The sequence below is a fragment of the Vipera berus genome (genome assembly GCF_964194415.1).
Source record: "Vipera berus genome assembly, chromosome: 1".
Taxonomy (NCBI): Eukaryota; Metazoa; Chordata; class Lepidosauria; order Squamata; family Viperidae; genus Vipera; species Vipera berus.
The window spans coordinates 259,043,200-259,068,743 of NC_138202.1; the positions used below are offsets into that span (position 1 = coordinate 259,043,200).

Sequence of the window (25,544 nt, forward strand, 5' to 3'; positions counted from 1 at the left end):
TTTGTCAGACGAAGATGCTTCCGTACATAGTTTTAGATATTGCTAACTTGTGCCATTAACATTTTCAACCCGTGTGTCGTATTTTCTCTTTTTAAAAATGACATTAGTATTCTCAAGCTAGCTATAAATATCAATTTTACCCCATGGGTAGGATTTTAATTGTTAAATGCCATAATAAAAGCACACTAATTTTGACACTTACAAATGGAAGTAAGAACCAAAAACAAGGAACATCCACAATATTCACTAAGACAAATTATCTTCTGTTTTGATATTTGCATGCTCCAACATGGACTGGCTGTGGCAATGTAATGCCTGTATAATGTTTTCAAATAATAAAAAAGATAATCCTTTATATAAGCCAAGACTGTTTTTGTTCTGAATTAAAATCAAGTGAACATTCTCCATCCCAAAGCCCACTTGATTCTGGGGACAGATGTTTATAATATATAAGGTCACAGTTTTTCTTTAGGTAGCCCATACCTTTGTCATATTAACCCAGAAGCAATGCACATTCATGTTGATGTTGGACACTTGATTGTTTTGTGTTATTTAATTCTTTCTGAACTTTCCTTACACTTAAAAAATCTTAACAACACCATTAATATTTTCCTGTACTTTGCTAGAATGTCTTGAGAGATTAAACATAGAGATACCCAGCCCATAATCAAGTAATATATTCACACTTTACCTTTTTGCCTGACCTTTGCAGGGACATTTTCTTTCAGTTTCTAATCCCATAAAATTATGGAAATTGAAACTGAAAAACAGCTGTCATAAAAAAAACACCAAACCTTGGGTTGTATCCAATGGTGGCAGGGTATTAATGAAAAGTCTTAAGAAAAGACATTCCCCTGTTTTTACAGCCATCTCAGTCTATTACAACCTTCCCCAGTGTCTCTCTGGAAGGCCCCCCAACCGTCACTGAACGCTTTGACAAATGTTCAGGGATGATGTGGGGGAAAAACAATGTCAGACATTGGATAGTTCAACACGAACAAGAACACTTCCCAGTGATTCAGTGTCTAGAAGGGAGAAGACAAAGGAAGAATCAATCTCTTCTTTTAGGAAATTCTTCGAGAAGGAAGCAAAAAAAGACAACATTCAGTTAGCTGAATTACATTTACAACCAATGTGTAAAAGTTTAGTCACCTGTACTTGTATTACTGCTCCTTTTCTTACGTATTGCAATTTATTAAAGAGCTGCTACTCTATTTTCTATCATGGAAGATTAAAAAAAATACACTGTCACCAGAGTCTAGTATGACTTGAAAGAGTCACATAATAGATGGATGGGCAGATGGATAGGATATTTAAAATACCAATGAAGTCACATCTAGATTTAGTCATGCATAGAGCAGACCCATTCAAAGCAGTGGAACTTACATTAATCACATAAATTAGGCAACGGGTGTTTGGTTTCATCCCTCCTGCCTTTCAATGGCGTATGAAACCATTGTTTTTGTCCAAGGTCAATACAGAGCTTGCAAAAATATCTCCTTCTCGAAGATGCAATGAGTGTTCCCAAAGTCTGGAAACAGTGTAGAAAAAAGTCTTGCATTATTATACTGTGCTAGTGCTACACCATCAAATTTAACTAACAACATTAGTTTGTAGCAGTTTATGATACAATGCCTCAGAGTTGTTCTACCATAGTTGATATCATAGTTGAAGATATGACATTTTGAACTATGAAAAGTCCCCTTAATTTTAGTAGCATTACTAATTTGTGGGGGTCTGACATTGAATAATTTGAACCTTGGAGTATATTTATACATTGCCATGGCTGCGTGCCATGGATTTATTTTAGTATATCCATTGCCATGGCTGGGTGGATTTATAACAGATGAAATATATTTTTCCTTTCACGTAGAGTTTTATAAATAAAGGTGTTTTATTGAACACTGCAAGTGGATTTGAAACTCTTGATACAGCATTGCAGAAGGACCACAGCTCTTCACTCCCTCCAATCACCAGTTTCCTGGACATGCTTCTAGCCCATTTTGTTTGTCCTACAGTAGGTAGTGCTAAGTTGGAGAAAATTTCTTACAGGAAACTCCCACTCAATCCCTTCTATTTAAAGCTCTTCAACCAGGCCTGCTGCTAATTCACCAACAGATGCACTAAGGGACATCCCCCTGTCCCTAGATACAGTAAGACCCAACAACAACTGCTTGTTATGAGTAGCCAATTTTATTATTTGTATGGAATCCAGTTCTACTTTAATGTCTTGCATAATGACTTAAACACAAGTTTAACAGTAACTTTTGAACTCATAGGACTGCAATTATCTGCTTCACCCATTCCAACAGATACCTTACAAGAACATTTTTCCTGCATGGTACACACCCAAACACATAGTACGTACACTCCGTAGCCTAACTTGTTTCTTAACAAGGATACTCAACTAAAGCTGCCTTGCAAAAATCGGTCTTACTTCTGACAACTTGCACTCCCTTGGACCTTCTCCTTGCTGCTTCACATGCATTCAATTCCTTGTTGGTTCTTTGGCTCTTCCCAATCCATCCAACTCTCAGCTATCAGATTTGAGTGGTCCTTGCCCTTAATCCTCTCTCTTGCTGAGCTGTTGCCATGTTGAGCTGGTTGAGCTGGTGCCATGTAAATAAGAAACTCGCCAGCCAACCCACCTTTTTTAAGCCCAGTTTTCAGGCAGCCGCACCAGTGAGAAGTCTTCTATGTTCTCCCTTTTTTCAGCATCCCTCATAACATTGACTGGTCCACCAAGTGACTGGTTGTTAAATCAAAAATTACCTGTGCAATTATAAATATATCTCTTGATCCCTTTTTTCTATTATCCAAAGAGGTTTTTTTCCAAAATCATCAAAACCACAAATCATAATTTTTTTCTCTTTAATGTAAAAAAAGCAAAGCAACATGAGAAGCTTACTGTGGGATTTAATGAGCTGGATCACTACAGGTTTCAATATGGAGTTACTACCCATACTAAAGAATGATCAGCAAAAAGAATTGACTTAAAAGAAGAAAAGAAGTTTTATTTCTTCAGGGAGAGTTTAACAAGGTTAAAACATATATCCAAAAAGTAAAATAGTGAGATACCACAAAGAATTGATATTAATATTTTAATGCCACATAATCCTTTTGCTTTTAAATATAACCACTACTAATATGTATATGAGCACATATGTATATGAGTACAACCATGGAATTCTAGAGAGAACAGCTGCCTGTACCCCTCTGTTGTCCTTCCTAGTGTGTCTGTGTGTGCCTACACAGGAATTCTTTTTGGTGCTCTCTGAGCTTTGTTATTTTCTTGCAGACATTTCATTACCCAAACCTGGTGACATCACCATGTGATCTTTTTATTTTTATTTTTTTGAGCTTGTTTAACAGATATCATTAGAAAGTTCTCCATGCAGAGATAGCAAGGGTAAGATGCCTTCTGCTAGGCAATTTATCCCTAACAGTTTCAGGGTTGTGAGTCTGTCTTTCTTTCTTTCTTTCTTTCTTTCTTTCTTTCTTTCTTTCTTTCTTTCTTTCTTTCTTTCTTTCTTTCTTTCTTTCTTTCTTTCTTTCTTTCTTTCTTTCTTTCTTTCTTTCTTCCTTCCTTCCTTCTTTATTTATTTATATTAAATTAATACACCACCTTCTTGCTGTCATGCCTACCTTAGGAAGCATGTAAGACTTCTAATTTGTAAAAAAAGGGTGCAAAGACATATGGTTTCATCCAAGACATGGTGACATCTCAGCTCTGACTGGGGCAACCAAGTTGGCTTTTGCATTGCTCTTTTAGCATGCCTTGTGTCTAACCCAACTTGAAAGGTCTATTGAGTTGACTTAATTTAATATCTATCCTGACACCCCCACCCAAAAGAGGGATGAGAGTTATTATGGACTGCCAGACTCACTTAGTGTTCCCAGACAGTTGACTGGCCACTCTCAACTTCCTCAGCTGGATAGTTTAGCCACACCGGGCCTTTTCAAGGACATATCAATATCCATAACCCGTCAGGTTATCCCATCTTGACCCAACCATACTCTCAGCTTAGAAAAGTCAAAGACAACCAAGTAATTAGGAGAATAATGAGGAGGATAAGAGAACAAGAGAACGCTTGAATCAGAAACAGGCAATAAACAAGGCTGACATCTATCTACCACAGGGGTCTTCAAACTTGGCCCTTTTATGTGGACTTCAACTCCCAGAATTCCTCAGCCAGGCAGCTGAGTCATAAAAGTCATAAAAGGGCCAAGTTTGAAGACCCCTGATCAACCAGGACTAAAAGCCATGGTAAGTGATTACACTTAAACCCTTGCTGGAGCTTGGCTTGGGAGCTCAGCTTGATATTCAATAACCACTTCGCTTAGAATTCAACTTTGGCAGCCACTCCATCTTGCAATGTGAGGCTGCAGAAGTAATTCCACAGAGAGGCAAGGGCTCCATGCCACTTGAACTCTGAGAGTTTAAAGAGGCAGAGTAAACCAAAAGCCTCGTTACTGGTTAGGTCAGTTCATTATAATTGGGAATGTAAGGTTAACCTTCTACTACAGCCAAGACACATGCAATAATAAAAAAAGGGTTTCATCACACATAAAAGAACCCCACACTAACTAGGAATCAAATGAATCAGTTCATAAAATCGCTACTTTCTTGAATGAAATTATTAAGACAAGGGGATCCCAAACACCTTCTAGGTGTTTGACTACCCACAGTCAATATTTGTTTTAATTAACTCATGTAACTTTTGGCATTAAATAGATTGTTAGAAGCTGAAATAGATCATGGATAACCTAATGGACTCAATATCTCTTTTATGTCTCAGAGGTTGCTGAAGTTTGTCTATATTAATTAAAAACAGGGAGAAGGAAAGACAACTTGCAAAACACAGTGACAACAATTCTGATTAATTGCCCTTTCCCAATGTTCAATATTCAATTAAATATATACAGAAAATCTTTCAAGGAAGAAAGATGTTTTCCTTCTACACCCAGAAGCATTTCCATTTTGTTCACATCAGAGTAATTGCACAGAGTAATTGTGCATAGTTTGAACCTCCTACTAGGAGGAATAGCACTATATACATGTGCACCAAGCCCAGCTACTGTCACAGTAGTAGAGTTATGAGAATGCCAGAAAAAAATGAAAGTTTACTTTGCCCTGCTTGATTCACTCTGAGGAAATAGCTTTGACCTTTGACTGTAATTCACACATAATAATTCTACTAAATATTGCAAAGAAACTGCAACATTTTTAATTGGGGCTTATTGTCAATGAAATAGAGAAGACTCAAGGTGGATTGATTTTGTATATGGTGACTGCAGCAAGACTATTATGTGCTCAACAAAGGAAGAAGAATGAAATTCCCACAGGGGAGGAATGGATGGATTGTGAAAATGTCAGAACTAGCCAAGGTGGAAAAGCTGTAGTAAACTCAGTATGACCAAAAAGATTTATCTTTTTTGATAGCTGTATAATTCCATAATATACCGTAGCTGTCTTCTTTTCTAAAAATACTTTTCTCCTTAGGAAAATATTTTATATATATTTTATACCGAGAAAGCATTTTATTTCTGTCAATTCTTTGCAGGAAGTTATAATTGCATTCATAGAAGTAACAAAAGATTATTTAATTGTTTAAGGAAATCGATTTGCATCAGAAATGGTCTCTGTTCCCTCTGGATTACATATCTGGCTAAGACTACATTGTGCTCCACTTTCTTAAAATTGAGCTTATTAGCACAGGCTCTTCAATAGAAATGAAAATACCAAGCAATGTAGGGGGGCTTTTTTGTTTTTAATTTGAGATTATTCAAGCACAGCACTTATCTTTTAAGAAGCTTGAGAATAGAATTAAGGGTTGTCCCATAGCCATTATAGTTTTAGTAGATATGATCAAATGAATAACAATAACATTCTAAATGAGAGTTATCACCCTGAAAACTCTTAAATATAATGCTGAATTTTAAATTTGATTTATTACAACTGATTAAACATAATTCCATTATGTAGTAGTTTATTTATCTTTATTTGAAAATAGAAATAATATTGCCACAGCAATTGATGGAAGTACATGTCAAGAAATCAATCCTTGATTGCTATTCAAATATAGCAACATTGATGAAATGTTAACTAAAAGCTGGCTTGTCTTGATTTTACAAATCTTCCAGCTTCATTGTGAAAGAGAAATTCATATTCTGGAAACTAGCTGTCCAATTACAACAGCATTACAATAACTGGAATTCATATTCAGGTAGCCCTTCCTTAGTAACCACAGCTAGGATCAGCAATTTTGTCACTAAGTGCCAGGGTTCCTAAGCAAAAAAAGCATGTGACCATGATGGTCACATCACTTACATCAGGGGTCCCCAACCCCCATCTGTGGACCGGCACCGGGCTGCAGCATGCCAGAAACCGGGCCATGCAAATAAGCAAAGCCTCATCTACAGGATGCAGACTTAACATGAAGTCATGCTCCCTCCGGTCTGCGAAATAACTTCTCTCCACGGAACCAGTTCCTGGTGCCCAAAAGGTTGGGGGTTGCTGACTTACATCACTTCACATTTGGTTGTAAGTGAATCACCATAGCTGTTAAGTGAAACATCATGCGACTTACAATTTTTCTTCCGCAGTCTTCAATAACTCTGCTTGTGGCAGGCCAGTTGGGAAGCACGCAAATGGCAGTCATGTTACCATGGCAGTGGTCATAAATGCAAGGAGTTGTCACAAAGCTGTTTTTTTTTACACCACTGTAATTTCAAACGGTTGCTAATCAAGGAGTCAGTCTGCAAGGACTACCTGGAGTGCCTTTCAAGATAAGATGTCAAGTTTATTTGGGCAGGAGCCTTGAGAAGAGAAACAAAATGGAATCTCCACGGTGGTGTTACCTTTGCTTTGCTTCTTGCTGTTCATACCCCTGAGCAGTGTTTTTCAACTTTGGCAAGTTTAAAATGTGTGGACTTCAACTCCCGGAAGCCCCAAGGTAGAGAGTGGCTGAGAGAGGAAGACATCTCAGGGCACAGAGGTTGTTCCTATAATTAGAGCTTGGTTCTACATAGCTGTTAGTGAGGGATCTTGTGAATGGAGAACGGGCCAGCTTTGGAGTTTTGCTTAATGAAACAAACACATGCATAGGAATCTAAAAACAGCGGACAAAGCAGCCTCTTGATCCCACTTAAAAAGATGCATCTGTTTTTCTGAATGAAAGAAAGGGGCTTCACAAACATGTTGCAAATTACCTGTTTGGGAGGTTTTGCACAGCCCTGATCATGCGCGCGCTGAAGAAGTGGTTCTGATTTTTCTAATACCAACTTGACAAGTTATACGTGTGAGAATGTGAATATTGATGCTTTCAGTTCTTTCTTTTTTTGGCAGAATCTGCTCGGTAAGGTGATCAACTAGAGAAAGATTCTGTTCAAGTATAGAAAAAAACTAAATATTATCTAATCCAACTAGAATTCACGCAAATGATACAAAGTCTGCATGGATTACTTGTTTTAAGCAAGATTTTTTAAAAATGGTTTTACTTCAATCTTCTTCCTAGGGTTGAGAGTAAGTTGCCCAAAGTCACCCAACTGGCTTTGTACCTAAGGCAGGACTAGTACTCAAGAGTTTCCTTGTTTCTAACCTGGTAACTTAAACCTCTGTATGAATGTGGCTCTTCTGTAACATACACAGGTAGTCCTTGACCACAATTGAGCCCAAAATTTCTGTTGCTAAGCAAAACATTTGTTAGGTGAATTTTGCCCCATTTTATGATCTTCCTTGCCACAGTTGTTAAGTGAATCACTGGAGTTGTTAAGTCAGTAACATGGTTGTTAAGCGAATCTGGCTTCCTCATTGACTTTGCTTGTCAGAAGGTTATAAAAGGTGATTTTGCATGTCCCCAGAGCACTGCAACGATCATAAATATGACTCACTTGTCAAGCGCTTTTGATCACGTGACCAGAGGGCAGCTGCAACACTTGTAAGAGTGAAAAAAGATCGCAGCTCACTTTTTTTCTAGTGCTATTTGTAACTTTGAACATCACTAAATGAATTGTTGTAAGTCAAGGACTACTCCAACCAATGCAGGATTTCTAGGAGAAAGCTTTGTTGAAACAGCACAACAATATCTTTGTGATATCTGGGAGATAAAAGTTGTAGCAAAATCATGTGCAAATGAAAAGATGTGGCATCGTTGCTTATACGGCAGAGTAGAAGTAGCAAAGTTTCATATTTATAGAACTTTCCTCACATTAGGAACAGGTTGAGAGAAGCTGTTGTGATCACAGTTGGTGGTAAATGGAATTCATAGCTGGAGTTCTGTTGTTTAAGCCGCTTTACAGAATTCATATCATATAAAGGCATGTCACTATTTGCCTTATTCTTATGTAAATGAAAATCCTTTCCCCCCCCTGAGAATCCATTACATAAGCCACCGTGATGGGCCATGTTGCAGATGTTGCTCAAAAAAAGTTTTCAATTCCTGCGTTTTCATCTGAAGGTAAAATCTGAAGGTGTTTCTCCCTTCTTTTAATCTCTATGAAGCTGTTCAAATACTAATTATCAATGATGTATCTAAGAGTTGTGCAGTAGTACCCTGGCTTGGAAAAGAAAACAAAATTAAATCTATTAAATCTGCAGAGGACATGCAATTATCTAACAGTTTAAGAAGATGAAAATAAAATTCAGAAAGGTTGTAGAAGGTTAATAAATTGGTCACCGCATAATGAAGCAGTTTGGAACAGAGATAAATATCAAGTTGTTAATTTAGCGAATCAAAGGCACAGGCAAATTCAGCAATGCAGAAGAAGCTGCAAGGAAGGGAAATACCATTTTTAGCCCAGCTCTAGGCTCTCACATCACAGGAAATAATTGGAATATTATTCCAGTGCATGTCTGTACTGTTTAGCTGCTCCGCTCAGAGCCTGAACATGGTGACTATGGCTCCTGCACCCAGTCGGCAGGCTTTAAGGATTCGGATCATTGGAACAAGTTCAAAGGAAGGAACCAACAGTGATCAGGGGAATTGTGGGAATTGTGCATGTACAGCCATGACAAGACAAGATTAAAGAGAGATGAAATCCGCACTTCAACTATCAAAAAATAAAATAAAATACAGAAAACTTTGGCCTCTTCTTTGTCATTCCAAAGGATTGGATTCAGCATCAGTAAAATGATAGCACATTTTAGAAATAAGAGAAATAGGAGCATATGTTGTGTAGAAACAGTAATGATGCCTTGAGGACTATTTCACATAATATTGATCTTTCATAAATTTCTTACATGCGGTGAAAATGAATGAACATAGTTGTTTCCACTGATGGTTAATATTTATTAATTAGTGTCCCAAAGGTGCTTTTTCAAAAGGCAACTGGACTTTGTTTTTCCTTGAAGACCTTTCGCTTCTCATCCAAGAAGCTTCTTCAGAATTTCAGCAAAATATTTTCAAGGAAAAACGAAGAAAGTCCAGCTGCCTTTTGAAAAGGTTCTTTGGAACAACCATGATCTGGATGACTGAGAATCTCCATAGACATTGGACTGTGATTTTTCTGTGACCACAACAGTGTCACCATGGAAGGGAGAGAACTTATAGATCAAAGTGTACCAGTTTTACTCTACCATACAGTATATATGTAACATGAACGCAAATATAACATTTTATATGAATTCACCATTATTTTTATACTTTCAAAGAACATTTATGACGGATTAAAAAGTGCTAATGGTGAAATGAATATGCAACCAGAGGATCTGTATTCTCAATTTAAGCAGAAAATGTAATCTTCAGCTTGTAGTGAAATTAAACAAGAATATCAGTAGCCGTGAGTTAATATGGCTCAGAAATTAAGTTATACTAAATAAATGAGGTGTGAATAGCACAGAACAGGTGTGAAGAATTAATACCTCTGTCAGACACATTTCTATAAAACATGCAGATTTGTGACTGGAGGCCTTTAGGACTGGAGTCATACTATGATGAAATCTAGCCTTCTCATATTTTAAATAGCAGCATGTTTTGTGGAATAAAGCAGAGAAAGGTACATTTTTAAAGTGAGGTGCAGATCAGAAATGTTCAAAACTTCATCCACTTGTCCCTGTTATTCAAACAGCCTCCCATGCATTATGTACAGTAGAGTATCTCAACCACTTTAAGATGTGTGGATTTCAACAGTTAACTGGGAAATTCTGGGAGTTGAAATCCACACTCTTAAAGTGGCCAGGGTTGAGAAACACTGACATAGAAGAATTTAAGAAGGAATATGCAGAAATGAGCTTTTCTTCTCTGTGTTCAGCAGTCCATTGAGGGAGAAGAAATAATTGGACTCTGACAATTATTTTGAAGTTAGGCTGTACCTCTCAGGCTAGTCTTTAAAACTTAAAAAAAAACCCCTCTCTTTTCGTTATTGATTTCAGTGGGAATATAATTTTGTATCCTCAGTCTTTCAGATAGTCAATTGCTTCTGTCCAATAATTATCTCCAACTATGAAGAACAGGCAGTCTTCCCGATCTACACAATTTAATTAGTAACATATTACGATTCTGTAACATATTACGATTCGTTCTAAATAAGTTTTTACATAAATACTGTAACATATCTCACATTCTCTTCTCACTTTTATACACCCATTCTCTAAAAATCCCTTCCAACAAATTTCACTGCAGTAATATCAATTAGTGTTTTTAGTGACATCTTCTGGATGAAATTATTGTTGAACAGGACCAGTGGAGGTTTGTTTAGTCTCCTCCAACTTTCTCTGGCCCTCATATAATAATCTGGATGTAAATGTACTGAGCTGCCTTGGAAAGTATGACAATGCTATTTGAATTAGCAAATTGGGTAAAATTTTAGTCAAAAATTCAATTTTGTATCTTGGTTAAGTGCAAATGGTCTGTTGCAATCTGGCCAGTAAAAGCCCAATTGGACCTCTGTACTGTATTGGATTTCTCCTCTTTTTGATTTTGTACTGGCTCTTGGTCAGTGCTGAATGCTACCTTTTCAGCATTATTCTGTATTTGCACCATATACAGAATGCTTCATCTACAATTCTACAGCATCCCACTATCCCTCATCAGTGTAGTTGCCTAAAGGTGAGCAACAGTGCTTTAGCCAAGGTTGAATAATAGTACCAACAACCTTGAATCTGTGGCTTTACAACTAGAAATTGAGTATATCTACCTTCCATGTTCTCATATAAAAACAGACCTTGATCAGTTCTACAGCTGAAAAGACTGATAAGTTACACCTTCAAGGCCCTGCCCTCCATTACTACCCGTCTTCTGAAGCTTTTACTTGCATCAAGACGACTTTTTTTTACTGTAATTTATTGTAGCTTTGCTTATACAGTAAACGCAAGTAGATACAATTTTTATTAGAACCAGAGCAATGGTGGATGAGATTGAAATTCTCAACTGCAGCAGCTTTTATCATTCTTAATCAGTGATTACTTGCTATCTTTTAAAAGCTAGAAAGCAGATTGCAAACCTGTATTTAATATCCTGTCTAGTTTCATCGTTGGAAGGTGAGGATTTCCCATTAACTTTGACAGTAAGTTTGGCATAGTACAAAAACAAAATTGCCATCAAAACTCCTTCTTGCTAAACTTTTAAATATGAGACACATGGGACATTGAAATATGGCATTCAAAACTATCTTTTTAAAGTTATGACTGAGAAGTAGAGATTGTTTATTCTATTCTCAAATATTACTCTTCCATTCTGAAAAAAAAGCTGAAAGCAAGAAATATTTTCATAATTGCATGGAAGGTGACAGGGTGTACTTTTCACTATGGTGCTAGATATTTGGAAACCATTCTTTCAAAATTCACGATTTTCACTTTTTCAATGGCTATTTTTTTTAAAAATGGAGAGTGTTACTGTTTCAGGGGATATGTTTCCTTCTATGGTCATGATTTATTTTATAATTTAACTTAATTTTTGATTTGTTACCATTAGTCATTCAGAAGTGTAATTTTTTTGAGCAATTTTAATAAAGAAGCAAATGGTATTTTTAAGATATGCAGAGGCTACAGCCAAAACTACTAAACTGTTTAAATTATTTAAATTTGGTCAATGAGACAGAGGGAATGCATGCAAAAAAAAACCTATCTTGGAAGTGTCAAAAGTAGAAGCATTTTAGAGTTCTGAGTAATAGATCTAATTTAACTATCAGTTTTTTTCTTTTACTGTTTCATTGTGGAGATTCTTGCTCTATTTGCCAATGATACCTTTGATTTATTTTTCATAGAAATTCAGCTCCATGAGAGATACTCTAAAAATCTAGTCCAAAGTAGCTAAAGGAAGTTACTAAAGTAAATCGGTATTGGACAGATATGCATACTATACTACTCTCTCCAGAAGCATTTTTCTCAGCCTCTAGAAACAGTGAAACTGAACTATGTATAAAACTCTTGTTGTAGGGCTATTTACACTTTTATATTTGTTTTTTAAATGTAATCTTAATTGCTGTGAGCTGTCAAGAGTATATTTGAAATGAGCAGTGTAGCACTGATGACACATGAGCATAACAACATTATGCCGTTACTGCCTATGCTGCTGCATTTTGGAACAGTTGTAGCTTTCTGATGGTCTCCAAGGGCAGCCCCACCTAGAGTTCACTGAATAGTCTAGTCAGAAGTTGACTATGGCACAATTAACCATCTGAAGGGCCTCCTGGTTGAGGAATGGTGCAACTGATGGGCTTGTCGTAGAGAAGCAGCTGCAAGTCCAGGAGGGCCCACAGGTGCCAATTTAAAGGGGAAGTGCAATCCTAGTCAAAACATTGAAAATGTCTCTAACTTGGGGGGAAGAAAGTAAAAGCCATAGCCAATGCGGATTGAGCCAAAGCCTGTTCCTTCTCATCCAGATCCAAGCAGCTTCCGGCCCAACACCAAGTGGAGACTACCACTGAGGAAGTGTGCAAATGACTACAATAGCCCTCACTTCACAGTCCATGAAGATACTATGGTCAACAGCATGAACAGCTGCTGAGAGATCAAGGAGTACTAGGATAGGATGCAGCATCCCCATAGTGGTTCCATTAAAAATTGTAGTTAAGTGTGACCCCAGCACTGTCTCCATACTATGCTTCAAAGCTGAGTGAGTGCAAGGGAACTTATGTTCTTAGCTTGTTATATCACAGCATTCTCTAATGAGGCAACCGCAACATGAATTCACAGAGGACCCAGTATTTCTTGCTGGATAACTTCTAGTGAGCAGCTCTATTAAATAATAATAATAATAATAATTGCAAAAGACCTGCCTGGATCTGCACATATACTATGCTGATACATTATGACATCCTAGGTACTTGAGAAAAACTCAATGAATATGAAGGGCAACACAGGTTAAAGAACTGGCAACTGACTTCACAGTTGTGAACAGATAAAAATAATTAAATTTGTATGCCACCTGACCGTATTTCATTTTAGATTTCATGTCCATTCATTGACAATATTCTTTTGTGCTATCAGCAAGCAAAGATGATATATAACATTTATCCCAGTGATACCATATTATTTAAAATTAGAAACAACAAAGAAAGTGTCCAGCTTTTGTTAACAAAATTTATTTTTGTTCTGCAGATACAAATTCAAACATCCAACAAACATATTGAGTGGAAAAATACTAGTATAATCAACAATGAAAATTTTATCATTTAATAAATAGAACTTTGGCATTCAAAATTCTAGCTGTAAATGCTACTTTAAAAAAAGTTACAAAAAGAGGGTAGGCAACAATGACAGGCCTAACAAGATGAGCCAGCCAGTGGCTCTTTAAAAATTAAAATTAAAAACAGCAACAATACTGAATGCATTTCGATTTAAGTCATGACAACTCTATATGTACACATGAGGTATTCTGAGTGGCTCAAAAACTGAACCAACATTGAAGAGCTACCAGCATTAGAAAACTGATCCAGTTTAAGTCTGCTGTGCTTTGAAGGAGAGCCCTCTTTTCCCTTGCCTAGCCACTGATTAACAATGCTATACCTAATATATACAAAAGGACACTCTGACTGAATTTCCTGCATATTCTCTACCATATACAGAATAGCTGGTAAAAACAGACCAGATTAAGTTTCAAAGGTGACCTACAACTTTTTAAAAATATTTCTATTTACGAAAAGTTTCTCACACATTTACAAGCTAAAAAGACTCAAAAATCAGAGGAAACAAAGTGCAAATTTTGATAACTTTCATAGCTATTAAAATGTTACTTTTAAGCCATGAACAAAAATAAAAGGCACAGAGTTACAAAGAGATGGAAATAATACTCCAAAGACTATTGGTTTATTGACTGATTCACCAAATTTTTAATATCCATTGTCTTTCTACAGAATAGTAATTTTGCCTTCAATTTTGTTTGAAATCCAAATCTAGAATATGTCAAATCTCTTTTATGTTTAGAGTTATTTTTAAATATACACAGATTTACAGAAGCATTACTAAATAATAAATTTGGGGGCTAGGTGAATTTAACCCCAGTTTAAGTTTTAGGCAGAGTAAAACTGATGCACACCGCATCTTGCATTTATCTTTTAGCTTTTTATTCTCATTCTGGAATCTAACAAATAATTTTTCACAATTTTCCTAAAAGAGGGTAGGGTGGGAATAAATAACTAAAAAACTAATTCAAATAGTAAGAAAAAAGTTAAAAATAATTTTGGTTCATTTATATTACTTTTTTAAAAAAATATCTATATCCAGGATGACTGATTATGGCAAACCTACTAAAAATGATCTGTGCTCATAACTTACATTCCAAAAACCTAAATATTTATTTAACAACTAAGTCTACCCTTATATAATGAGGAAGTATTACTGATTTGGGCATTACTATCAGAGCTAAGTCAATTTTCCAAATAGGATCACTGCCATGCTTTACAAAAAATAAAATCAAATTAAGTTTATACTACAGTACTAAATTTGAATACTGTACATACAAAGGGCATATAAATAACTGCATTGGCCATGTATGAAAGTCATTTTCTAAATTCCTTTTTGGGATACATTCTTAAATTATATTAGTTACTATAGAATGCCATCTACACTTCTGTAAAATTGCAACCTCAACATACGAAATGTGTAATTTTTGCCTTCATCTTTGCTGACAAACCTATCTACATTTTATTTATTAGTAATATTTTTTCAGCTCTTTGGATGATCTCCTGTATCTGCGGGGAAAGGTTGTCATGACTAAATCAACTTAGTAATACCATTATGAACCATTTTTTTTAAAAAGCTATTGTTAGTTAACCACTTTTTACAACATGTGTTGAATGAGGCCACACACATATTCAATGAAAAAAACTCATGCATTTCTTATGCAAAATTTAAACTACTAAATAGTCATTGTAAACTGGTAGTTCTTCAGATTCCAAGACTGCTACGTTATTATTAAAAAAATAATACTGTGCATTTATGGCTCATTTAATTTTGTCCTCCTACTTTTTTGTCTCTGGTTACCACCTTTGACTGTTTTCATTTCACTAAGACACATTAAACTAATTACCAGGACATAGAGCCTTTATTTGAGAAATAAATCTCTTTCTGTATTCTAACTAACCTACATACAAAGCAGTTGCAGATGCCTTCTCCCTGTTTATCTAGCATCTGAGGATAAATATAGGTTCCTCCTTGTTTAACACAGGAACAACCACTTAGCAGTCTCTGTGAAATTGCTTGAATAGATTTGTGATCCACAGCATACTATTTTTTTACTGGCCAGTTTGACAGGCCAAAATGTCAGAAACCACAACCTCTTTTTAGTTGTTCAATGAATGTGTAAGAAGAAAAGAGGGGTCGTACTAATAGCCCTAATTCCCAACACTCTGTGTTTGCTGGTAGTATAAAGAAGGCCAGACAGATGTACAGTCTCAGGCCTTCTCTAAAAGACTGGATATCCTTATCCACACACACCCATTAGGAATCTCCTCTATTCAATCAATGAATTGCAGTCACTGAGGGATGTTGACAACAGAAATGCAGCTGGAATGCATGCTACACCTTCATATTTTCACTGAATATGAGAGGAAGGATGGGGTAAACACTAAAGCAAGTCCCCCAAAGCGTTATGGAACACTGGCTTTATTTTCTAACAAATGGCCTAGTGAAGTTTTGTCTATGTATTCACAAGGATACATATATGCATGTTAAACTGAAATAATTATATTACTATTGTTAAACAAATTACCCATTTATTTTCATTGATGTCTTAATTACAAGTGTTTTTGAAACCTGGCAACTCGGTATGTGGACAGCATGCTGGCTGGACAATTCTAGGAGTTGAAGTCCTGATTAAAGTTGCCAGGTTTGAAAAATACTGCTCTACAGCATATTAGGAGGCATTTCTTGCGACACAATTCTTATTTCTAGAACAAAAATATCTTTTAAAAATAAGATTTGTAAAACAATTTGTCAAACCTTTTTTAAAAAAAAAGGTTCATAAACATGCATAGTGTGTGAATATGTTTGAAACAGTTAAACTACAGAAGCTAAATAACTGGGCAAGGATCAAAGTTATCAGGTATCTGGGATAATCTCTTGAAAATTAGCTCTTCCATGAGTGCTATATGATTGTCTATTCAAAGTAAAAGTGGTGATATGACTTCATGATGCCATAATGTAGACAAATATGTTGGTTGTTAAAGGTAAAAAGCTAAATAATCCAGCTAACTAGTTAATTAAAATCAGTTATTTGCAGCCCATGCAAAAATGAAATTTCTTGACAATTTGGTGTCAAAAATCTACTTCCACAAACTGCTTCAATCTTTACTGTGGAAGATTCTTAACAATAACATAATGCTGCAGTTCCAAATTATTTGTAAGATACAGAGTCCAGTAGAATATAAAATGCAAACATTTAGAATAAAAAATGACATTTGTGCTTCTTAATAGCACAGTATAGTAAGAAAGTCAGGCTTGCACTCATTGTTCATTGGTGAGAAAGTGAATCAGCTAATTAGTTCTTATCATTCACTCCTTTATCTGCATAGATATGAATTTAAAGTTACAATTATAAGTACTGCCCAATTTTATTTCTAGTAACACTTTTGGGATTATGACCATAATATTTTAAATTCAGGCCTCAATCAGCAGGATTAAGCATCTTTTATTCCCTTACTAGCTGCTTCTATTTAATATTTACAAATGTGCATTTAAAATGACTAAGCGTCAGTTAAGTTCAATATTAAAATAAATTTCCACAGAGAATATAGCCATCACAGAGTAGAAATAAACTCCTATTAAAACAAGTAGAATTTTAAAAAGGCCAATTTTTTAAACTGCATCATATACAAATAAAATATAAATTTGGTTCATACAAATGTGAAAATATCAATCTAAAATCAATGTCCAAAAATTGCTTAGGGAAAAATATTAATGTAAGAAATTGAAAATGGTAATCCATTTCTTGCTCTTTAAGTATCAACTTTTGACAAGACTGAAATTATTTAGCCTCATGGCATCTATGAGCATCATGCATTGTATTTAGCCTCCTTTTTTTCCAAAGGTGCTTTTTGTAACTTGTAGAATAGATTGTCAGAATAAAGTGGTATCAGCCTTGTCATGACAAACGGTGTACAAAGACTAACACAGCAAAATACATAAACCTGGATTAAACCTGTAATTCAGGCATTTTAACACTGCATCTATGAAGGTTGGCACTGCTCGGTTCATTCTAGTCCTCTTTTGGCAAGAAGAGAAACTGAAGCATATTTGTATGAATAGTCAAAAACCCTTGTTTTCACATAAGGTTTTTATGCCAGTTGTGATATAATTTTGGAGCAAATATATTAATTATTCATCAAGATCTCCTGTTTCAGATTGCCAGAAGAAATTGGGTTTCTTCCAAGGCTTTTTATTTTTCTGTGTGCTGGAATTACAACATTCAGACAACACTACTTTGCCAAATTTCAAACAAAGTGCAAATCCCTTCCTGAAATGTGAATGTTTTCCCCCCCTTGCATTACACAAGAATTGCAGAATAAAACTGGGGATGCAACCCTTAAAGAGCATATAATTTTAACCTAATGCGGCCCAAACTATCAGTACTCTCTTCATCCAAAAAAAAAAAAAAATCTTTGTTAGGACTCTATATCTTCATCCACAGTTCTAACACCTGATGTTCAAATAACCAAGCACATCCAACTGCCTGTGGATCTTCTATCCTAAAAGCTTGCTGAACCACTGTTATAGCGCCCTCTTCTGGTAATTCCATCTTTACTCCAGAAAACATTGTATTCTTTTTTATCAGCAAAAGGAAAGAAATAAAAACCATTTTCAAAAGAACAACATTATTCACAGCTTTGACCTATATTCAGTAGTTTTAAAGAAATCAGGTTTTTCCCCGCAGCACAAAATCTCTTCGATAGAGGATCGTATTACTGCATGAGCTGTGCACAAACGTATGAAACCTTTTCAGCTGGCACAGCATTTGCTTTTCAGTATTGTTTGTAACAGAAATGTGAGCAACTAAAACCAGAGCAGCATTTAATAACTTAGTTGCTAGTATGAGGCCAAGGTGTCATCACTGTGTAATGCAATTTTCTCCCATGTCCTGAGCATAGCAGTCTGAAATTATAGTCCTCAGTTCATCAATATCTTTCCGCAACTGACAAACCTCTGAGAGCTTCTTCGAGAGACTTTCTGTGCTATGGTGCTTCTCATCTTCAGAGGAACAGTTCATTGCTGTGAAAGAAGAACCAGGGCTAGAAGTTAAACAAGTCACTAGTTCAAAACATACAATTGTAAATGACCTAATGACCTAATTCTGCTGTGCTCTAGAAAAAAAAATGTGAACGTTTCACTTTCTTTTTCTTTGCATTTTTTTAAATTTGTGAACAAGCAAACATTTAAGTCAATAGCGGTCTACATCACATTGCGAAGAGGAGATAAAATTGTCCCATTACATGTAAGAAAATAGCCACAAAGAAAGAAGAAATTCTTATATATAACATGTAATAAAGTTCAATTAACAACTCTTTTTGACATCCAATTGTACCATTGACTCCAAGATAGATAATATTCTGTGTCCCCTCTTCCCCTTAACATCATAGTGAGCCGATCTGATTCCGCACAGTTCATTATTTTCTGAATTATTATTTGGTCGGGTGGGCTAACATCCCTCTTCCAATACTGGGCCCACACCAATCTTGCAGCAGTGGTTATACGTAACAACAGGTACCATGCAGTTCTATTTATATTTTGTGGTCTTATCCCCAATAAAAATACCTCAGGACACAATTGTATATGGTATCCCAACATCTCAATTAGCCATTTCTGAATTTTCTTCCAGAATTTCATAGCCTCTCGACAGGTCCACCATTGGTGGAAATATGTGCCTTCTTTGACCCCACATTTCAAACAAGTTGGGGTTGTTCCTGGAAACATTTTGGCGAGCCTGGCTGGCGGTAAATGCCAACGATATACCATTTTATATATATTTTCTTTATATGCTATTGACCGTGTTAACTTAATATTCTTAGTCCAAATTGAATGTTTCACTTTCTTGACAAAATGCGTGTTGTTATGATCACTTTAAAATTACCCATGGTACAGAGAAGAAAGTCAGCATCTTGGTCTTATATTTTATGCCTACTAAAAATAGAATGTGGATAGAAGAGAGGAGTTCTTAGGGAAGCAATTTTGGTCAAAGAATATTCTCTAGTAGAGGTTGTTTTTATTTTCTGCCAGAATTAGAAGTTAACTTGAGAAAAACTGACAATACCACCCAGTTCAGGCAGTCACCAGAACATATGAGATCCAAACCAGCATAAAGAAATGGGGTCCTAATGAAGTTTATTTTGGGGGAATTGGAGTGTTCTACTTATTCAACTGAAATTACTAAAACGTCTTGCTCCTCGGGCTTTTAAAGGAACTAAAATGACAGCATGATACTCTTGAGGTAAAAAATCTAGCAGTAGTGCCACAGGCTGCCTGTTTCAAAGAACCAATTTTCAGCATGACTTCATGCTGAAATGTATTATTTTAAAAAAAAAAACACAGATGCAGATGGAACTTACTACATGGCTGCTTGGAGACCACAAACATCATACAACTATGCTATAGAAAAGCTGCAGGGAGCCCAACATTGTAAGAAGATTAAATTTAATTCTCAAAATAACTGTACATTTCTGAATTACAGTTGTGAAAAATAAGGCTTTCACATATACTATATGCCTGTTTTTCCTATTGCAGGTTCATTAGTAGTTTATGTATTTATTGGTAGTTTACCTAAGTCAGAAATGTACATCAATCTGGAGCCTTCCATTCCTCTCTTAATAACATCCCCTAGATTTTCCTTTCCCAGCTCTACCCAGTGCCAAAAGGAGGCATTTCTGTCCACATTACTTACACTGGATTCCGAGCAGCAAGGACAGGTTAGGCTCTTTGCCCTGAGCTCTGTGAGTAAGAATACTGCAAAGTGCTTTCAAGTCGAACAGACAGTGAGACATCTCTATGAATAACTGATCTGCCACAGGTAACTTTTCGGCCACTGGTTGTCTGGACTGCTCCATCAGATGAATCTGTTCTCTTAAACTTTCGTTTTCTTCCATAAATCTTTGGTTCTTCATTAAAACAAGATGAAAAACGAGAGAACAGAAATTACTTTATTCGCTTGGTTTATTTTCAGAAAAATTCTAACGGAAGAGAAGGCATCTGAAAAAGAGTTTGCTTATATTTTATTTCAAAGAAACTCTGCATTCGGGGGCATGAACCAGATGTTTGGCATCTGATAAGAAAACTGTGGGGAAATGGAAGGCCAGAGTGGTGGACATCACATGTTAACATGCTATGATAGAACAAATACCCACATTGTTATACATTAGGCATAATGTCGGAAAGTAAACCGTAGTCGGTTGATGATCTAAGTAACATGTTTTTATTATCTCAGATAATCAATCAAACTACAGATAGACCTTTTCTAATGACAACTTGCTCAGAGATTGTTCAAAGTGACGACATGTTGAACAAGGAGATTTTTTGACCAGTCCTTGCAGTTGTGGCCATTGAAGTATTCCCATGGTCATGTCATCACAATCCAAGCACCTGACAACAGGCTTGTAATTACAACGGCTGCACCATCCTGCAGACCCACGATCACCAATTGTAACCTTCACTGCTGGCTTCCAACGAGCAAAGTCAATCGGGAAACTGGCAGGAGGTTGCAAATGCCAATCATGTGACGTCACATCTAACATTTCAGTTTCCCCTTAAGAATGGTATCTGGAACTGATGCAACTGAGGCTGTATATCAGTGCAGTCATGTGGCATCATACTTTACAACTGTTTGCTTAGTGATGAAGTTGGCAATCCCAATTACCATTGTTTATATGAACACTACCTGTACATCCTTCTCTTTCTGCACCAACTGGAGAAGAGAGGCTAAAAAAAAACCTGGGCTACATTTTAGGATCCTGAAAACAAAAGCCTCTTTGAGTATGTAAGCTTAGCAGGGTAGTACTTTAGATCCTAGTCTATAAATGAAAAAAAAAAAGTTCTGCTGCACAAAGTAAGTTTCAATACTTGGCATTTATTATAAGCAAGAGGAGCTCCTACACTATCAAATGATAACTGAACGATAACTGAAGCAAACAATTATTAATAAAACTGTCCAAATCTCTCTTCCGACTGAAAATGTGAGGACTGAAACCATGCAGTTTTTTGTCTGTTTATTTGAGATAGCAAATCAATCTGTCACCACTAGCTACTGGTCCATCAGAGACTTTCCCAATTATAGTAAGAGGTTCATTAATGTAGTTGGTTCCTGTCTAGTTCTGAGGTTTTCAAAAAAAGCACTTGAACTTAATTGCAAGTTGGGAAATTATTTCACAGTCCACTCACAATACATGAAAAGGGTAGACGGGTAAATCTGATTCAGAGGATAATCTCCGAAACTTACTTTAAGAAGTACCTTCTTTAACTCTTGTACACTCTTTTCCTTTTCTTCAAGTTCATTTTTCTGTTTCTGAATTGTCAGATTTCCTTCTAAAAGCTTTTCTTGCATAGACTGGGGGAAAATGGAAAAAATTACCTTTACGTATGTTGTTTAAATAAATCAACAATTCAAAATTTTCAGTATTGTATATTCCTTGTTGATTAGTATTTGATGATGAAAATACTCAAAACTCCAGTGAAAAAGCTGCTTATGACTCTCTTCCCTGCAACAACTCTACTGCAGGAATGGTGGCTACTTAGGTTCAGCCTCTGCTCAGCAATGAACTTTACCGTCAACAAGGAGGATAATCTCTTTCCTTAGATTCTCCTCCTTGAAGGAAAAATAAACAGAACTCAGCAACCACACCACCATGCATTCCAGAGTTTGTCTGCTAACTAAATATGTCATTTCTTATGGGTCTACTGATGTTTTCTTTTGCCCATCTAACAAACATCTAACAAACATCTAACAAAAACATTCAGAGAAAAAAACAGAGAAAGTAATATAAAAAGTCACTATTTGAATTTGCTATTGCCAAGTAATTATGAGTCAATCCAATGAAATGGTTGACCTGATGGGGAAGCCTTACAGTACTGGCCAAACTAGAAAATTGGCATCTCAGTGATTTTGATTTAATCCTTTGTCTAGCTTTCAATGCAAAAAAAAAGCAAAAATAAAAATATCCAATATTCCAATATACGACTGAACTGCCGGCTGTATGTTTTGCTAAAGTTCTTCTAAAGAGCAACTTTTTCAGAATCTTTTAAAAGCAAACTTGGGGCCGACTTCTCTTAATCTCAAGGCAGCCGATATTAAACGATGGACTGAACTACGCCCATAGCATCTGACATGCTGACCAGGGGAAAATAAATACTTTTTTTTTAGAATTTGAGGAAACAAGAATCAGTGTATCTGCAGCCATCTCAAGATTACCAGATCTCCTAATATGTGCATTTTAATCTATTACTTTCAGGTTATAAAGGACTGGAGGGAGAAGAGAGACATTCCTTGAACAACAGTTGGATGATTATACTATAAGAATAGATTCGGAAAGTATTTCTCCACTGGATCAGTGTATACTATGCTTGTCAGAGTTCCAGTGAATTAAAAAGCCCCTTCTTAGTCTGATCTTGACAGTAAGAGATTTAGAGGAATTCTGCATTAAGTTTGCCAAAGCATCCATCTCCCTTTATAGGGAAAGACAAAAAATGTTTAGAGAAGATATCTATCCTCTGGGGCTTCAAAGGCTGTTAGCTAACAAAACTGTCAATTCCAGTGAATTCATGTTCAGTCATCATTTGTCATTTGTCTGCTCTCTAGTTTTTGAGGGGGGAAACTACTGCTGCCTGACCACTGATTGCTTAGGATAGGAGAATATATCTGCAATAGACCAAAAGGAGCACTTTCTTGTGCTGAACTGTTTCACATATCAAAAAAAGTGCTGAATTCAAAGGAATGCAATGATATGTAACAGTTGATTTTCTTTAGATCACATCCTTATTTTGACGTGAAGGTAGACCTCATTCGAAGTACAGCTTTGTAATCCCCATCTGCACTTCAACTATATATAGGTTACACTTCAACATTCCAACATATAACCATCAACAAAGCTATAGGTAACAAGACATGGAGCCTACGAGAATAAGCATATAGCTTCTATAGCCCCTGGAATATTTATTTATTTATTTATTTAATTAGATTTGTATACCGCCCTTTCCCGAAGGACTCAGGGCGGTTTACAGGGTAATTAAAACAAGAAATACAAAAGTTAAAAACGATTAAAAAAATTACAACAGTCCCTGAAAAAGTAAAAGCCCCCAATTAAAATTAAAATTAAAATTAAAATTCTCAGCCTGGGCCAGAGAGCTCGAAGAGCCAGGTCTTCAGGTCCCGGCGGAATGAATGATGCCAAATAAAAGAAATTACAGAATTAAAGGTAACATATCTTCTATTCCTCCAGTCTTTATTTTGAATAAAGAACAATAAGTCAAAATATTATTAAAAAAATATTTTATTCAAAATAAATAAAGAGTAAAAAAAAAGCAGTGGATTTCCTTCGCTCTAATGTTGGAGTTAACAGAACTACAACTCCCTTTGGCCTCTGGCAAAATATCAAAATAATAAAAAAAAACACTGAAGATTCATCAATTACCTCCTCTTAAAAGCTATGGGAACATGTTGGTGTTGCTGTCTCATAACTCTTTCTTGTGATGGGAATAGTTACCTTTGCAATGCTGGTGTTTCCTTGGTTAGCAGCTTGACTGTTCAACTTGCTAACTTTACCTTCATGCTCAACAGCAATATTTTGTGCGAACAATTACTACTTCTCTCAGCAGAACCCTCATTTTCAAGGTGGAGAAGGTAACAATGCAAGAAGGTGACCATATGAGGTCAGAACCCGGCAGGTCACTGGCAAATTAATTTGGGGGCAGGGGAGAGAGCTCAATGCTTACTTCTGCATTGTAGAAAACAGCAAATGGATCAGAGCCATGCACAAACATTTATAGATATACAAAGTTGTTCACCACAAATAATAAATTCTGGAGTGAGTAACTGATTTTATTTATTTACCTATATAAGTTTGCCCAACTCAACACAGGTACTGGGAAGTGTACAGATTAAAAATTATAGATAATGCTTGAAAACAGGTGCTGACTTTCAAGATTCTGTTACCCCTTAGAACAATAAAGTTGCATAGCTAGAATCTTTTGGAATCTGGTACCTGTTTCAAACCTGGCTTACTTGAACCTTGTAAGCTTTTCCAGCCTTTTATTTATCATACCTTATCCTAAAGGTATGGGATTGCCTATTCCCACGACGGTAGGTTTTATAAATCGGTTTTAACTTTTAATTATGTACTAATTTATTACGGGCATTGTTGTTTAATTACTTTTTAATCTTTGTATCCTGTTTTTTATTATGTATTGCCCTGTTCACTGCCCTGAGTCCTTTGGGAGAAGGGCGGTATACAAATTAAATTATTAAATTATTATTAAATATTATTAAAGAAGCTCAAGGCAAGGTTAAGTTTCTCCCTCACACTTACTTCAGTCTCCAGATTGTATAACTGCTCGTCCATGCCCATCTTTAGGAGCTCTTGAATAGCTTCATTTCTAAGTTCTCTTATAGAAATTGAAATATACTGCTCAAAAAAATAAAGGGAACACTTAAACAACACAATGTACTGTATTTAATAGTAGGATGTCTTATCTTGTGTTCCCTTTATTTTTTTGAGCAGTATAGTTGAAACTGAAACAGACACTGCATCTCAGATGGCCAGACCTATTATCCCAGAGCTTCAGGACAAAAATCAGGTTTTCAGAGATTGTTTAAAGGCTTGCAGGTTAAGGGCAGTCCAATCCTCTGGTAGGATGCTATTCCAGGCACCATAACAGAGAAGGTATACTTCCTATGTCCAATCAAATGACGTTGCTTAATATATGGGACTCAAAGTGTGCCAACTGGATAGAATACATTGGGCAGTCGTTACAAGAGCCAGAATATCTCTCTGATAGATATCCCCTAAATCCATGAAGGCCTTTGTAAGTGATAACCAGCACCCTCAAGTTGCATAAGAAAACTCACTAGAAGCCATTTCGGCGCATGTAACAGAGTTGTTACATAGTCATACTCATAACGGCTCCTATT

General features: G+C 36.1%; 1 protein-coding gene across 1 annotated transcript in view; it reads right to left on the reverse strand.

Annotated features, from left to right (window-relative positions):
* Positions 1-13,538: 13,538 nt before the first annotated feature.
* Positions 13,539-25,544, reverse strand: part of CEP85L (centrosomal protein 85L) — a 127,362-nt gene continuing 115,356 nt past the window's right edge. The window contains exons 11-13 of the mRNA XM_081312991.1: positions 21,861-21,968; positions 20,313-20,526; positions 13,539-18,646 (exon numbers count right to left, since the gene is read on the reverse strand). Coding sequence (XP_081169117.1) covers positions 18,486-18,646; positions 20,313-20,526; positions 21,861-21,968 — 483 coding nt within the window. The 3' untranslated portion in view covers positions 13,539-18,485. The remainder of the gene's footprint in view (positions 18,647-20,312; positions 20,527-21,860; positions 21,969-25,544) is intronic.